The 17,139-nt window shown below is 42.5% G+C and overlaps 1 protein-coding gene across 1 annotated transcript in view; it reads left to right on the top strand.

Annotated features, from left to right (window-relative positions):
- IL12RB1 (interleukin 12 receptor subunit beta 1) overlaps nt 1-17,139 on the top strand; it is a 118,511-nt gene that overhangs the window by 40,846 nt on the left and 60,526 nt on the right. The window contains exons 5-6 of the mRNA XM_040326876.1: nt 2,233-2,317; nt 11,666-11,776. Coding sequence (XP_040182810.1) covers nt 2,233-2,317; nt 11,666-11,776 — 196 coding nt within the window. The remainder of the gene's footprint in view (nt 1-2,232; nt 2,318-11,665; nt 11,777-17,139) is intronic.

The following is a 17,139-nucleotide window of genomic DNA, read 5'->3' as shown; positions in this document are numbered from 1 at the left end:
GACGGGGCCTGCTTTTCCTTCCATCTTTTCGGGATCAGTATTTTTGTTATATTTAATAAAATTGGGATAATGGATGTTTTATATTTTTTCCTTTAAACTTTAAAAGCACAACCCCACTATCACCTGACCCCATAGCATCCCTCCGTCCCCAAGATTTTTTTTAAATATACCAGATATAGACATCAGGTAGGTGTTTGGTATGTTAGCCAGCGTCCGAGCATTATGCAAACACTTGTATAGGCAAAAAATAGAAAGAGCTCTGCAATGCGGGTCTTTTTTACATATTTTGCTGCCAACAGTGCCTTGTGGTCTGCAGCCTCTACCTCCAGTGTATCAGCCGTGGTAAAAGTGTCAGCCATGGTGCTTGGTGGGAGCAACACCTCATGAGACAAGTTGGCAGCAAAAGACACATCAAAAGAGCATAGCAGCCACTTTAAGTGTGCTGCGTATGGGCCATTTCCCTCCTCCTTCTGAAGGGTGCAAAGTAGCCACTTTCTTTTAGAGTGTTGCTAATACACCATTTCTTCTTCCTCCGACAGGTCCCATAGCAGAAATGTTGATGATGCTAATGCACCCTTTTTCACATCCTTCTCCCTCTCAAAAGGTGCTATTTTTTGGCAAACTGGCAAAGCACCTTTTTCTCCTCATCTGCTTATTCTGCCATAGAAAAAGGGTTTCCGAAGATGCCACTTCCAGCTCCTGAAAAACGCATGCTGTAGCAAGCAAGGCGGGTCCACTTGCTAAAAGAACCACAAGTAGCAGACCTGCTTTACTGCTGATCTCTGAAACATATTAGGTCCTATTAAAAGGAGGCAGTGGTCTTTTAAACAAGATAGAAAGGACAGAAAGCTGAGCTTTGATACTACCGAGAGACAAACCTCGATCCAGACCCAGCCATTTTCATATACTACCTTACAATTTTTTTATGTTTTAATTTTTATACCATTTACAGATTAGCATTTGTATCTTTTTAATCTAGTAGTTCTTAATTTTGTTTTCCTTGTAAGGCTGTTCTTACCCTGTTTAACCACTTCAGCCCTGAAAAGATTTTCCCCCTTAATGACCGGCCATTTTTTTGCAATGCGCCATTGCATCGCTTTAACGGACAACTGCACGGTCGTGCGATGCTGTACCCAAACAAATTTGACGTCCTTTTTTTCTCACAAATAGAGCTTACCTTTGGTGGTATTTGATCACCTCTGCAGTTTTTATTTTTTGCGCTATAAACCGACAACTTAAAAAAAAAAATTTTTTTTTTTACTTTTTGCTATAATACATATCCAAAAAGATACCGGTATATCATTTTTTTTATTCATACTGGATACTTCTGTTGCCCTTAGGACAACACCTCTCTTATTTCAAGGAAGGGTGTTTCTGATGGTCCAAGTGGGCTACTGAAGAGATCGCCAAAGCTGCTATATAGTGTAGTATTAGACTACCCCACCTTAGGCTTGGCACTCAAGGGCCCTGCTGGCACAGTGCTCTATGTATTGACTAGGGCATTGAAGGACATTACGTGCTCTTGTACTCAAACCAAGAGTCCATATGTGGAATTCCAGTCTAAAGCAAACTAATCTTGAAATTACGCTGTCGAAATAGGAAGAGATAGCCCAACTGTCACACGCCTCTCCCAGCCCAAGTGGTTAGCAGGTAAAATCAGTCTCTGCTCGATTCACCCAGGCCAAAACTAGCACCTATGCTAACTACCCTGTGGAAGAAAGATCTATAACCCTACCTATTTTCAGGCTGATTCACTCTGGTCACGTGATCTCCCCTATGTCAGCTGGCGCCAGCTACAGAGGAGAGTAGAGAGTGCTCAACAATGTCTGGAATGCCTGGGCCGCAAAGTCAATCATAGGCTTACTATGGCCCATCCATTGTTGGACACAGTGAGCTGATCACGTGACTAAACTGGAGTGGCCTCAAAATAGGTAAATATACAGATATAAATATACAGATCTTTCCTACTCAGGGTCGTTAGTATAGGTGTTAGAAGGTGGGTGGGACGGGAGTAGATTTAAGATTAGTTTGCTTTTTCCCAGGATTTCACTTTATTGAGAGTTTTTAATTTGTTTTTAAAGTTTTAATCTACCAGTTCAACTCTGTTCTTATGTAACAATGAATACAGTACCTCCAAAACTGTGCTGTATGCATTTTAAGTAGCTCTTTATTGTATATGTATGATTTATGTATGCAAAGAAAACATTGAAATGTGTCTTTTATTTTCTCTAGGTTCAGTGTAATACACCTGAAACCAGCAATACGTCCAACTGTTTCCTAATTGAAAATGATCACACCAAGTTGCCCATTTGCAAAGGTACTATTGTTATGAATGTTAGAATTGTGTATCTCCTAGTAGGGATGAGGTCCAGGTTTGTTGCTTTCATGGGTTCAGAAAAAAAAACGATCGAGCACATTTGAGGTTTGGGGCCCCGACAAAATAATGCAGGGATTCAAGTATGTGCTACCTGGCCTTTATGTCACCTGACTTGGAAGGGCCATTGTGGAGGCTTTTGAAAAAGCCAGCCCCCTCACTAAAATAAATGGGTTCCTAGAATTACACTGAACTTCCCAGTGAATGGCTATGCAGCAGGGAGGGAGGAGGGGGGTGTCAGCACAAGTCTGATTATTGGATGACTGTCAGGAACTGACCGCACTGAGATGGATTTGCTCTAATTCCTAACATGGCCAATCTGAAATCACAGGGGCAGCACAGTTATGCAGTGGCTAGCACTTCTGCCTAGCAGCACTGGGGTTGCTGGTTCAAATCCCAACCATGACAATACCTGCCTGGAGTTTGCATGGTCTCCCTGTGTCTGCGTGGGTTTCCGCCGGGTACTTCGGTTTCCTCCCACTCTCCAAAGACATTATAGTAGGTTAATTGAATAGATTCTGTTTAAATTGTATGTATGAATGTGAGCTAAGGACCTTAGATTATAAGCTTCTTAAAGCGGTGGTTCACCCTAATTTGACACTTTCTGTCAATGCAACAGCTAGGCATTGACAGTAAACAAACCATTTTTTTTTTTTTTTTTAATCGCTCCTAACCCCCTCTTCAGCAGCCGTTCCTGCGCTGTCAATCAGAATCCCCCGCGGGGAATGGGCGTGTAAGTCCACTCTCTCCCCCGTCCTGTCAATCTATCTCCTGACACTCCCCAGGAGACGCGCTCTGCTCTAATCGCGCGACAACGGGCGTGAGCTTGTTACGCCGCCGTTGTTATGGCAACCGTGTAGTGTTGACGGCGACGCTCGCCGTCAACACTACACATTAGTGGGATCGAGCGGTGAATGCTGGGAGGCCAGCATTCACCATATCCCGGAAGAAGACCCTGTCGGCTTCAAAGTGCCCACAGGTAAGATGGAAACGTCCATCGCATCAGAATCTAAAATATCCTTTCCACGATTACACGGATTATGCGGGCTAAAGGAGTGGGACACCCGGGCAGTGCATTAGTACAGGTAAGCCCTCACGATTCATGCAAAAAAAAAAAAAGGATATCCCGCGGAACCCCCGCTTTAAGAACAGGGACTGATGTGAATGTACAGTATTTTGAGGGGACAGCAAATTTACACTGTTATACAAGCTGTACACTCCTTAATTTACATTGTAGCAAAGTGTCATTTCTTCAGTGTTGTCACATGCAAAGATGTAATAAAATATGAGGGGCCAGGAACATCGAGGATTTCACACAAAGGAAGCAATACAATGAGAATAGGATACTTTTTGTATAGGAGTACATGCTACAACAAGCACATATCAGGAATATGAAATGTTGTGGTAACAAACACTTTATGTTTTTTAGGATTATTTGAATTGACTGAAGTTCTCCTCTAAGTAAAAAAAAAAAATATTAAAGGGGTGTTCCAGACTTTTTTTAAGTTTATTAAAAGTCAGCAGCTACAAAAAGTGTAGCTGCTGGCTTTTAATAAACAGACACTTACCTGCTCCACGGCTCCAGCGACGCGCCGGCCGGGGCTCCGCTCCTCGCCCCCCCCCGGCCGGCGTCTTCATTCCTAGTGTGGGCACCCAGCAGTGACAGCTTTCGGCTTCACGGCCGGGCACCCACTGCGCGTGCGCGAGCGCCGCGGCGCCGTCCGATTAGACAGGCGCTCGCCTACAAGGAGGGGCTGCAATAAGGCGATTAAGCTAATCGCCTTACCAGCCCCTCGGCGGAAGGAGGAAGTGGGACAGGAAGTCCCCTTCTCCTGAAGCCCCCACTCCCCCCCCCAAAAAAATTACATGCCAAATGTGGCATGTAAGGGGGCGAGGAGTGGGTTAAGCGGAAGTTCCATTTTTAGGTGGAACTCCGCTTTAAAGAATGGAGGAGTACCTTCTCTAGTCTCTGGTACTCACACATGATTTGGCATGTAAAATATTCTAGTCTGATTCCCATCAACTTCAAAATATTTTTTTTATTTCGTTATTTAAAAGGGACTTTAAGGCCCCATACACACGAGAGGATCGATCCGCTGGAATTGATCCACGGACCGGCTCCAGCGGATAGATCCCCTGGTGTGTACGATCCAGCGGATCTGTTTCCGCGGATTTTTGTCCCCGGGGATGGATTTCCAGCGGATTAAAATTTCTTGACATGCTAAGAAATCAATCCGCTGGAATCCATTCCAACGGATTGATCCGCTGGTCTGTACAGACTCACCGGATCAATCCGTCCGAATCCATCCCCCGCATGCGTCGTAATGATTCGACGCATGCGTGGAATTCCTTATATGACAGCATCGCGCACGTCGCCGCGTCATCATCGCGGCGACGGCGCGACACGTCACCTGCGGACGGAATTCCGCTGGGATTTTGATCTCATGGTTAGTACAACCATGAGATCAAAATCCGCCAGAGGATTTATCTGCGGAAACGGTCCCCCGGACTGTTTCCGCGGATAAATCCTCTCGTGTGTACCCGGCCTTAGTGTTTCATTACCATTACAGCACATAAATCTCCTACTCCTGGAAGGTAGGAAGAAGAAGATCTGGAAAATTATTCACTTGATTGAGGATATGCTAAGTGAGTTTTAAGGGTAAATATAAAGGTAATGCACAGAGGTGTGTATAATGCCTTGTACACACGACCAGTTTTCACAACGAGAAAACTGCCATTTTTTATATTGGTCTTGAAAACCGGTCGTGTGTATGCTCCCTAGCAGTTTTCTCGACAAAAAACCTGCCCGCAAACAAGTTGAAACCAGCTCTCTTTTTTCTCGTTGCGTTTCCCGTCAGTTTTTTTCTCGTCGCGAAAAACGGTCGTGTGTATGCTTTTCCAAGAGGAAAAAAAACGTTAATGCTCAGAATCAAGTATGCAGCCCAAAAACAGCCCAAAGGGTGGCGCCATTTGAAAGGAACTTCCCCTTTATAGTCCCGTCATACGTGTTGTACGTCACCATGCTTTGGTCGGACTTTTTTTGCATGAACGTGTGTATGCAAGTCAGGCTGGAGAGGAATCACGTTGGGAAAAACTTTGTTTTTTTTCCTACCAAGAAAAATGGTTGTGTGTACGAGGCATCAGAGTTGAAATAAATCCTTGCCTGCAAACTTGGAACCTTTCACAGATGTAAAGATCATAGTCATGCTTAACTTTTGAAAAAGGCGAACCAAACATCAAGGAGTCATAAGTCATCAGAGGAAGTCTTCCACTACGCATTTCCTCAATGTTCTGACAGATGACATTTTCTGATGCAGTGTGTGGCAGAGGAAGTGAGTAGGGATGAGCTTGGGCATGTTTGGATCCTATTTGGAACCCACTTGAGCAAGCCCAAAGTAGCTGTCAGGGTATCATCTGTGGCCACGGCAATCCGCACTCTGCATCTGCATGTATACAAGGGTTGGCCCAGTACAGTGACAGATTCTTGGCAGGCTCGCTCAGGTGGGTTTGGAATAGTATCGAAGCATGCACAAGAATTTAGTAGTGTTTAGTATGTGTTTTGTGTATCTGCCAGCATTAAAAAGGCCTGGTAAAAACACATTGCACCCAAAACGTTGCGCAACCTAATCCTATCAGCGCAGAAAACTCTTGTTAAATAATATTTATAAATTAAAAATATATAGAGTGCGTTGTCTCAGTAAGTGTCAATGAGTCAATGCCCAAAATGATTAAAATGTAGTGCACAAAATCAGATAAGCATATAAACATATGCACTAATAATAATAATAATAAAAAGAAAAAAGAAAAAAATATCTGAATATAAGAAACAATGTGCTAGATACCAATAAGGTGAAATCTAGCGTACAAATATTGTAAAATATGGTCCCAAGTAAATTCCAAATGATGACTGAAAAAACATGAATATTGCAATTCCAATGGTGCTTAGTTCATAGCCTTCAAAGTGCTGCATGCCTCACCACTGTTCCCTAGAAAAAGAATGTCTGCTTACCAGACTCAAACGGGTCAAAGGCATGCTAAAAGATATTGGGCCAGATTCACGTAGAAGTGCGGCGGCGTAACGTATCGTAGATACGTTACACCGCCGCAAGTTTTCATCGCAAGTGCCTGATTCACAAAGCACTTGCATGCTCCCTTTTGAATTTCCCGCCGTGCTTTGCGCGAAGTGACGTCATTTTTTCAAACGGCGACGTGCGTAGCGTACTTCCGTATTCCCAGACGTCTTATGCAAGAAGGAAAAATTTTCAAATTTCGACGCGGGAACGAAGGCCATACTTTATACAGCACATACGTGTGCTGTGTAAAGTTAGGGCACCAAAAACGACGACTAACTTTGCGACGGGAAACTAGACTAGCAGCGACGTAGCGAACGCGAAAAACCCTCGTGGATCGCCGTAACTCCTAATTTGCATACCCGACGCTGGTTTACGACGCAAACTCCCCACAGCGGCGGCTGCGGTATTGCATCCTAAGATTCGACAGTGTAAAACCATTACACCTGTCGGATCTTAGGGCTAACTATGCGTAACTGATTCTATAAATCAGTCGCATAGTTAAGAAGACCCTAAAACAGAGATACGACGGCGTATCAGGAGATACGCCGTCGTATCTCTTTAGTGAATCTGGGCCATTGATCTTTGATATTGATCTGGATTGCCATGTTGCTGCCCATATAAAGCTCCAAACTGTTTCCGGCTTTGAGATCACGGATGGATATAGGGATGAAAGAGGACTAATAGTGCATTATTGCTAAAATATGCTGTTTATTTTAAAGAGCTACACTTACAAACATCATAGAGATAAAAGCAGAGGTGCTCGTGGATTCCTGGGTGGGCGAATTCTCACTCCTCCACTCCTTTATCCTTTTTTCTTTCTTTCCATTTCTTTAATGGCTTTTCCTATCTCTTTACTCTGGTGCAATTTCAGTTCTCTAGTCGATTTAAGGTTTCCTTCTAGGTTTTATATGTGACAAGTTAAAGGATATGATGCTGATTTCAATACATTCTTTTTTGAGGATCTCATGATAGATGTATAAGCCTATTGTTTGGGGCCATTGTGGCTCCTATAATTGGTATAGTTAATTTTGCACTATTATAGTTATCACCTGCCCGGGTGGTAGGGTAGGCAGGTGTAGTCCTGCTTGACCCCTCCACCGGGCCTGCAATGTTGGTCTGATGCAAGGCCCATCTGTCATTTGGCCTTTTCTTAAAACATGGCCAAACATATATTACTACATGGGACACTTTATAATTGATCATCTTGGCGTAGTTTCTCATACAACCTTACGCACTTTCCATGGGATCTTGGCTGAACACCCCTTCCTTCATTTATGTTATTGTCGCCATTTTCTTATATATTGACTATGACGACAGTAACATTTTGTACTTAATTTAGCTACTTTATAATGTTTTTGTTATTACCTGAAATCTTAACCACTTCCCGACCACCGCATGTAGATATACGTCGGCAGAATGGCACGGACAGGCACATTGGCGTACCTGTACGTGCCTGCCTAGACGTGGGTCGGGGGTCCGATCGGGACCCCCCCGCTACATGCGGCGGTCGGATTCCCTCGGGGAGCGATCCGGGACGACGGCGCGGCTATTCGTTTATAGCCGCTCCGTCGCGATCGCTCCCCGGATCTGAAGAACGGGGAGAGCCGTATGTAAACACGGCTTCCCCGTGCTTCACTATGGCGCTGCATCGATCGAGTCATCCCTTTTATAGGGAGACTCGATCGATGACTTCAGTCCTACAGCCACACCCCCTACAGTTGTAAACACACACTAGGTGAACACTAAATCCTACAGCGCCCCCTGTGGTTAACTCCCAAACTGCAACTGTCATTTTCACAATAAACAATGCAATTAAAATGCATTTTTTGCTGTGAAAATGACAATGGTCCCAAAAATGTGTCAAAATTGTCCAAAGTGTATAATGTCGCAGTCACAAAAAAAATCGCTGATCGCCGCCATTAGTAGTCAAAAAAAAAAAATTAATAAAAATGCAATAAAACTATCCCCTATTTTGTAAACGCTATAAATTTTGCGCAAACCAATCGATAAACGCTTATTGCGATTTTTTTTTACCAAAAATAGGTAGAAGAATACGTTTTGGCCTAAACTGAGAAAAAAATAAATTTTAATATATGTTTTTGGGGAATATTTATTACAGCAAAAAGTAAAAAATATTGCATTTTTTTCAAAATTGTCGCTCTATTTTTGTTTATAGCGCAAAAAATAAAAACCGCAGAGGTGATCAAATACCACCAAAAGAAAGCTCTATTTGTGGGAAAAAAAGGACGCCAATTTTGTTTGGGAGCCACGTCGCACGACCGCGCAATTGTCTGTTAAAGCGACGCAGTGCCGAATTGTAAAAACCCCTTGGGTCATGTAGCAGCATATTGGTCCGGTCCTTGGTTAATAAAAAAGATTGCTACAGAAAAAAAAAAATGTGTTCATCAGTTTCCAAAAATTACAGTAAATATCATATGTTACCGTTTTTGGTTTTATATTTTTATGATTTTATATTTTTTTATAACTGAGCAATTTGATTGTGTTGTCTCAAATAAAAACATAAAAGAAAGGCATTTGTGTGAGAGGAATAAACAAAATGTAGCTTCAAATACAGTTGAGTTAAAAATCAGTTATAACATCTGTTGCTAGCATTAGAGTTGGGGCAGTAAAATATAAAAACCAGATATAAAATGGGCAGATTTACTTTCACTGATTAACTAGGTGATGAATGGAAAGGAAAAATATTAAAATCAATAAAAAAACAACACAGAAATGTATGTGAAAACAGTAAAAAAAATTATTTGTCAGGAATGTTGGAGGTTTGGATGAGGAGGAGTGGTGAGAAGAAGTGTTGGAAGCCTGCAAACAACTAGACTGAGTCATACAGTTATATTTTCTACACAGGTCCTATTTGCCACCAGTTCGACTATCTAGATTTAAGCCCATCCATAGCCCTCTGTGCCCAATGTGCTCAAATGTCTCAGGCATGTTTTTTCTCCAACTTTGGGCTTTCCCCATGATGCCCAAGGTTAAGAGATTGAACTCACTTGTTTCCAAGCCTTTTCTCCTACTATGTTGGATTATTGGCTGGTCCAAGTCAATGCTTCTCCTCTATTCAAAAAAACTCATATATACAGTAGCTGCAGAGGCTGTCCTACTAAATATCAAAAGATCTGGGATTGATAGACAGTACATCCAGAAACCTGCAAGTTATACTATACTATATGTTTACCCTTCACGAGGAGTATTTCTCCCATCTCAGGCCACCCAATGATTGAAGATTTTTTGGTGGGGGGGGGGGGGCACTCTGATAATCTGCAGGATTATTTTTTGCTCTAATGTTTTGCAACACCACACCCAAATATGCTTTTTAACCACTTCAACCCCGGAAGACCGGGCCATTTTTTGTGATTTGGCACTGCGTCGTTTTAACTGACAATTGCTCGGTCGTGCGTTGCATCTAAACAAAATTGACATCCTTTTTTTCCCACAAATAGAGCTTTCTTTTGGTGGTATTTGATCACCTCTGCAGTTTTTATTTTTTGCTCTATAAACAAAAAGAGAGCGACAATTTTGAAAAAAATGCAATATTTTTTAGTTTTTGCTTTAATAAATATCCCCAAAAAATATATAAATAAACACATTTTTTCCTCAGTTTAGGCCGATATGTATTCTTCTACATATTTTTGGTAAAAAAAAATCACAATAAGCGTATATTTATTGGTTTGCGCAAAAAATATAGGGCCAGATTTACAGAAGAAGTACACCGGAGTATCTACTGATTCAAATTTGCAGCGTCGTATCTTTAGTTTGAATCCTCAAACCAAGATACGACGGCTTTTGGCTTTGATCCGACAGGCGTACGGCTTCGTACGCCTTCGGATCGTAGGTGTAATACTTCGGCGGCTGCTGGGTGGAGTTTGCGTCATTTTCCGCATCGGGTATGCTAATTAGCTTTTTCCGGCGATTCACGAAGGTACGCGCGGCCGTCGCATTCTCTTACGTCGTCGCTAGTCGTCTTTTCCCGGCGTATAGTTAAAGCTGCTGTTTGGTGGCGTATAGATAGACTTGCCATGTTAAAGTATGGCCGTCGTTCCCGCGTCAAATTTTTTTTTTTGCGTAAGTCGTCCGTGAATAGGAAAGGACGTAACTCACGTCGACGTTCAAAAAATTACGTCGGTGCGACGTCATTTCGCGCAAAGCACGGCGGGAAATTTTTTAAAACGGAGCATGCGCAGTACGTTCGGCGCGGGAACGCGCCTAATTTAAATGATCCACGCCCCCTACCCGGATCATTTGAATTAGGCAGGCTTGCGCCGGAGGGATTTACGCTACGCCGCCGCAACTTTACAGGCAAGTGCTTTGTGAATCAAGCACTTGCCTTTAAAACTTGCGGCGGTGTAACATAAATGCGATACGTTACGCCGCCGCAAATGTCTCTGAATCTGGCCCATAGTGTCTACAAAATAGGGGGTCGTTTATGGCATTTTTATTATCATTTTTTTTATACTAGTTATGGCAGCGATCTGCGATTTTTATCATGACTGCAATATTATGGCGGACACATCGGACACTTTTGATGCTATTTTGGGACCATTGTCATTTATACAGTGATCAGTGCTATAAAAATGCACTGATTACTGTGTAAATGACACTGTCAGGGAAGGGGTTAACCACTAGGGGGCGAAGAAGGGGTTAAGTGTGTCCTAGGGAGTGATTCTAACTGTGTGGGGGCAGGGCTACCTGTGACATGACACTGATCACTGCACCTGAAGACAGGGAGCAGACGATCAGTGTCCTGTCTAGTGGCAGAACAGGGAGATGCCTTGTTTACACAGGCATCTCCCCATTCTGCCTCTCCGTGACATGATCACGTGCCACCACCGGTGAACATCGTGTACGCGGGGCCCGCAGGCACTGTCGCGGAGAGTGCGGCACGCGCGCCCGCCGCACAGCTTCTTAAAGGGGACATACAGCTACATCCATTTGCCTACCGCTGCCATCCTGCCGACGTATATCGGCGTGCAGCGGTCGGCAAGTGGTTAATAGTGCTCTGTCACACAAGCTCCTATATAGATTTGGAGCACTAATCAGCGATTATTGAAAATGAGCACTATGTACTTGGACAATCATAATTTACCTTTTTGTTTTGTTTTGTTTGTAATTGATTCAACTAACTTCTTTTTTTTTTTATTCAATGTGAAAGATGATTTGTCAGGGCGATGTTTACTTACAACAGAAAATTTTCTTTCTACAGAAAGTTGCACAATTGATCGTGATGGTGAAAAAGAGCACTACATTCAAATCCGCCAGAAGTATAAAGAAAGTGTTTGGAGTGAATGGAGTCACTCAGTATTTATCCCTGCAGGTAAACTTGATTAAAAAGGAAGGCATAACCTTTTTTGTATATATGCTGTATGTTATAAATGTTTTATGTCCAAAAAAATACAAAGTTTTAATGTTAGATTTATATTAAACATTGCATATTAATCATTTTTATTTTTAACTTGTACCACCAACAAAAGGTATAAGCAGCACCATGCTAGCTTTCTGTTTGCTAAGTAAAGCCTGTATTGTTTCACAGAACTAAATAGCTAGCTTGTATTCTGAACACACGTGAATGATCTAAAGGAGGGACATACATCCCTTCTTTCATGCCCTGTTCATACAGCTCATTATAGGCTTAAATCGCTATTAAACCACATTTGTTTTATTTATTTAGATGTTTTTTGCTTTGTTTTCATCTGGTGTTCTGGCCAGCAACATACCTCCTGTATTTGTAAATGCGGTACTACAGCGCTACTACTTACCAATTCAAAGGAAAAAATAAACAACAAATAACTAAATAATACAGCTGCAAACACAAAGGTGTACAAAACCAAACGTGATAAATGAAGAAAATGGGTGCTGCGCTAGTATTAACTTATTCCTATTCGTACAATAGTGCTATGAGATCCACAATCAATTCAAAAATTGGGGCATCAAAGGTGCAAATAAACATTAAAACACAATAAACATATATGAAGGATGAAATAGTGAAGTGCTGGGTGCCAAACAAACAGTCCCGTTTGAAATCAGCAAAAAGCCTCCATGGAAAAACACACAGCAACCTGCACAATCACTGAAGGGAAAAATAAGGAGACAAGCTATCCTGTAATAAAAGATCCTGTAATAGACAGTTCAGTGTATGGAAACTTCACCCCCTAGGTCTCCTTTTCCTTCAGGGCAATGCCGCTCATAATGGGAGAAAAAAGAAAACAAATTGACTCTATATCTCAGCTGTAGAGTCAAACGCCGCTCAGTGCTTTGCGATCTCCTCAATAGGAAGGATCTCCCGTCGATCGCGTCATTCGTGTATTCGACCAGAAGAATATTCAAACGGACAAAGGGGAAGAAATGGGAGAAATGGGACTTTGTGATATCCTCAAAGTGTGAAAAAAGAAACAAAATAGAAAATCTGATATTTATTGAGAATAAAATTAAAAATAATCCCATAGCCCCATAAAGCCTTGGGAATAGTATGATACATATACAGTATCACAAACTAAAGATAAAAAATATGTTAAATCATATCATAACATTTAATGACATTTCATCACTGATGACGATGGAAGAATGGCGTGAAAACACGATGATGTTCTGTACACATATCCAGAGCTCCAACACGTTTCAACCAATTAGGTCTTCCTCAGGGGGGTCACAGTCTTAAAGGATCACTAGGATATACATATAGGTCAGTATGGCAAACAGAAAATTGCCAAAGTATTATATATTTAGAGTACAATCACGTGAAGATGATAAAATGCACATGGAGGTTCACAGAGACATGGGGCAGTGTTGTACAGAAGGTGTAGACATATGTCCAAAGCACAGGGGATCTACAAGGATCAGCCTATATAATGAAAAAAAAAAACACATTTAGCCCTGGTTCACACTGGGTACGATTTGGAACGATTTGAGATGCGATTTGACATGTCAAATCGCATCTCAAATTGGCGGCAATTGTCGGCAATGGCACTGTCCTAATCAGTGCGACGCCGCATCTGCGATTTCAAAAAGTAGTTCCTGTACTACTTTTTGCGATTTCGGGCCGCGATTTACATTAAATTGCGGCCGAAATCGCGGCAAAATCGCAGCCGCGAAATCGTGGTAAAATCGCGCATTTTACCGCGATTTGGAATTTGCAGCAGTGTGAACCTAGGCTTAGAGACACATAAAAACAACTGTAACATGAGAGAAATAAATATACAGGTTCAATTATAGCTTATAAAAATACATAAATACCTGAATGTCTGCGTTGATAACTCCCATTGGGCAGAGTCTTTTTCCAAATCGTGAGCTAGACCTCTTTGCACAAAACGGAGAGGGAAGGGGGAAGCAAAGCCCCCAGATAAGGACCCAGTAAGGGCTGCAAAAAAATAATAGAATAGGGGTTAAAAACTATGAAAGATATAAATAAGTCGATCAACAGAATAAGGAATCAAGATAAAGAAAAAAATGCTAAAAAACTGCTAAAAATTAATAGTCAGGTGTAAAAACCAGAAGGCTGCAATCACGTGATACAAACACAAATATAAATGGAAAAAAAAAAAACTGTGCCAACTAATATATATACTCAGCAAACAAGGCAGGTATAAATATAACAAAAATTAACAAAAGTCCAAATAAAGGTTGAATAATGGACCGACGCCTCAGATATTGGAGATCAGGACGAACAACACCCAGGTGCACTTGACATCCGTGGAAACCACCACCAAATGGAGAGCAGCTTACCAGATTGCAGATAAACAACAGCAGTGTATAATGATCCAACAGCAAGATGAAACCAGGGTGAACGGAACCACAGTGGGATTATCCTCAGGCCTCGTACACACGACCCAGTTTCTCGGCAAAAACCAGCACGAAACTTGATGGGATATATTTTTTTTGCCAAGGAAACCGGTCGTGTGTACATTTTTCGAGGATCCCGTCTTCTTTTTCCTCAACGGGAATGGAGAAACTTGCCTTGTCGAGTTCCTCGTCAGCCTAACAAGGAACTCGATGAGGAAAACGATGTGTTTCGCCCGTCGAGTTCCTCGGTCGTGTGTACGAGGCTTCAAGGTATGGAGACTCAGATGCGTGTCAGACGACCAATCCGTGGGTCATACCATAATAAAAGGAAACCGGACCATAGCGTGATAACGTTTAAAAATCAGGTTTAATAAAGATAAAAAACCTACTCACAGACATCCATGAAATGTAGGCATGTACAAACAAATGCTGGCCGGCACAATAGGAGCCCTTCCTCCTTGCGTTGAACGCGGTGACGTCACTGCACGCCTTCCAGACGCGTTTCGTCATAATTCTGACGTTTTCAATTAGTTGGCACAGTTTTTCTTTTTTCCAGAATAAGGAATCAATTCCAAAGAGTCTGTTCTTACCAGTAATAAACCAGGATCTTTACAAATAAGATAGAAAGGCTCTAATATTAAAAAATCAAGAGAGAGTCCTTCAACTTCCTTCACCAGAAACAACAATGATGATACCCTGGATCATTTTCATTTAAATAGGGAATATAATTAGATCAGAAGAATTAAACAACATTTAACATAGAGAGAAAATGGCATAACATTATAGACTACGAACATTTGACCAGAAGAGAAAATATGAGGGAGACATCTGTACTGTGTGGTATGGAGATTTATGTCCTCACCACTGACAGTATAAAGCTACTTCAGCAATAATCAGCTATTTCAAAGAGTGAACTAATATACAAAACTGATACAATGTTGCAGAGACAGAACAGTGTTTTTTACCTTAGGTGATCTTTTCCGTGTTTGTGAAGGGTTTCAGTTCCTAAACTTCTTAAACAATGAAATTCCTACTCTGCAACGGGGAGGTTGATTTACTAAAGGCATATATACTGTGCACTGCATGTGTACTTTAAGTGCATTTTCTCTAGCACTGATGGGAAGTTCTAAAACGAGGGGAAGCTCTGCTGGTTTCTACCATCTATCTAGCATTTTTCCCTTGCTTGTGATTGAGTATTCTTTACAGAGTGAAATTTTACCTCATTTACTAAGCTGTGGAGCAAGTGTATTTGCAGTGCACGGTATACTTGCCTTTAGTAAATCAACCCAATTGTTCTGTTTAACAGTTTACACTACATCACCTGAAGTCCGTGGTGAGCACAGCAATGCTCTTTTACACCAATACTTAGCTCCATCTAGTGGCCAAATTTGGTATTTTCCATTTAAAAATAGTTATTTATAATAAATATTAATTATTATTATAATAATAATAATTCTTTGAAACAGCACAAGATATAGTAATTTTATTTTATTTTTTAGCACTTTTTGCACAGAAATGAATGTACATGCACCTTACAGACCACTTTTCACTACAGGTAAGTCTATAATAAGGCTTACCCATAGCTACCGTGGATATCCCCTGTATCAGCATGTCACGTCATTGGCACATGCGCACTGAAGCAACGGCTCTTTCGTGCCATTGCTTCAGCTGATGTGCCGTTACCGGCGGCTCCCGCACGCATTTGCGCGAGTGGCGTCATCACAACTCTGGCCAATTACAGCACCGGAGCCTGCGATACCCGGAAATAACTCCGGGAGACATGTCGCTGGGAAAAGCAGTGTATCGGGACCGCTGCGTGGGCTTCGATCTAAGGTGAGTATTTCATAATGAGCTAGTAGGCTATGCCTACTAGCTCATGATGCCTTTGTCTTACAGTTTTATTTATTTATTTCTAGGGTTTACAACCACTTTAACTTGACAATAGCAATGCAAATTCTTTATAAACCTACCCCTTAGTTCTTAGCCTATGGCAGGGGGTCAGCAACCCATAGATTGTGGCCAGTTGACAGGTAGATCCCAGTTTGCAGAGTAGCCCCATTTACTTGAATGGGTCCTGATTGGCAGGCAGCAACACCCACCAAAATCAATTTAACCACATGGTGTTACCATTTGAATTTTGGGGGTGGTAAAACCCCCTAGTTAAGTTGGGTTTTTACCACCCCTGACCCAAGTGCACCCTTTTTTGCTGCAGTGGCCAGGAGTCAGGGCTGGACTTACCATTGGGCTTGACTGGGCTCAAGCCCATAGGCCCTGGGCCCAATCGTGGCGCCCCCCCCCCCCCGTTCGTGGCAATCACGGCAAACCCCTTCCCGGAATTTTGAGGCAACCCCCCCCCCCCGCTCAACATCTTCGACAGATGGATGTAATTCTCGGCAGCCCCCCCCCCCTCAACAACTTAGTTTGCTCCAGGGGGCCCCTTCACTGCAGCTGTGTAAATTACTGAAGGCGGCCCTGGGAAGAGGTAAGAAGTCCGTCCGGTGGCTGTCCCCCTCCCCGCTCAACAAGTATTATCGGTCGGCGCACTGCCCCCCTCAACAACTTTGATAGGTCGGTCGGCGGATCCAGCCCCCCACCCCCCCTCAACAACTATGTATGATCGGTCGGTGGTAACAACCCACCCCCCCCGGCTTCTCTGCTCCAGGGGGCCCCTTCGATTATTAAGCCCAGGGGCCCCCACCACCCTAAGTCCTGCCCTGCCAGGGGTGTACATGTGTCACAGCTGCAGCAGGAATTATACCCTGTCATGGTTGGTAGGGGTAGCACCTGCCAAGCATGACCCATTCAAGTGACATTTTTTGGGAAGACACCTTGTGGCTTCTCACTTTGCATTTATGTCTGTTGCAGCTGCTATTTCTGACCAAAGTAGGCCTAGTACTGTCT

The sequence above is a fragment of the Rana temporaria genome, chromosome 1 (genome assembly GCF_905171775.1).
Source record: "Rana temporaria chromosome 1, aRanTem1.1, whole genome shotgun sequence".
In the NCBI taxonomy this organism is placed as follows: domain Eukaryota; kingdom Metazoa; phylum Chordata; class Amphibia; order Anura; family Ranidae; genus Rana; species Rana temporaria.
This window is presented reverse-complemented; position numbering and strand designations above follow the sequence as displayed.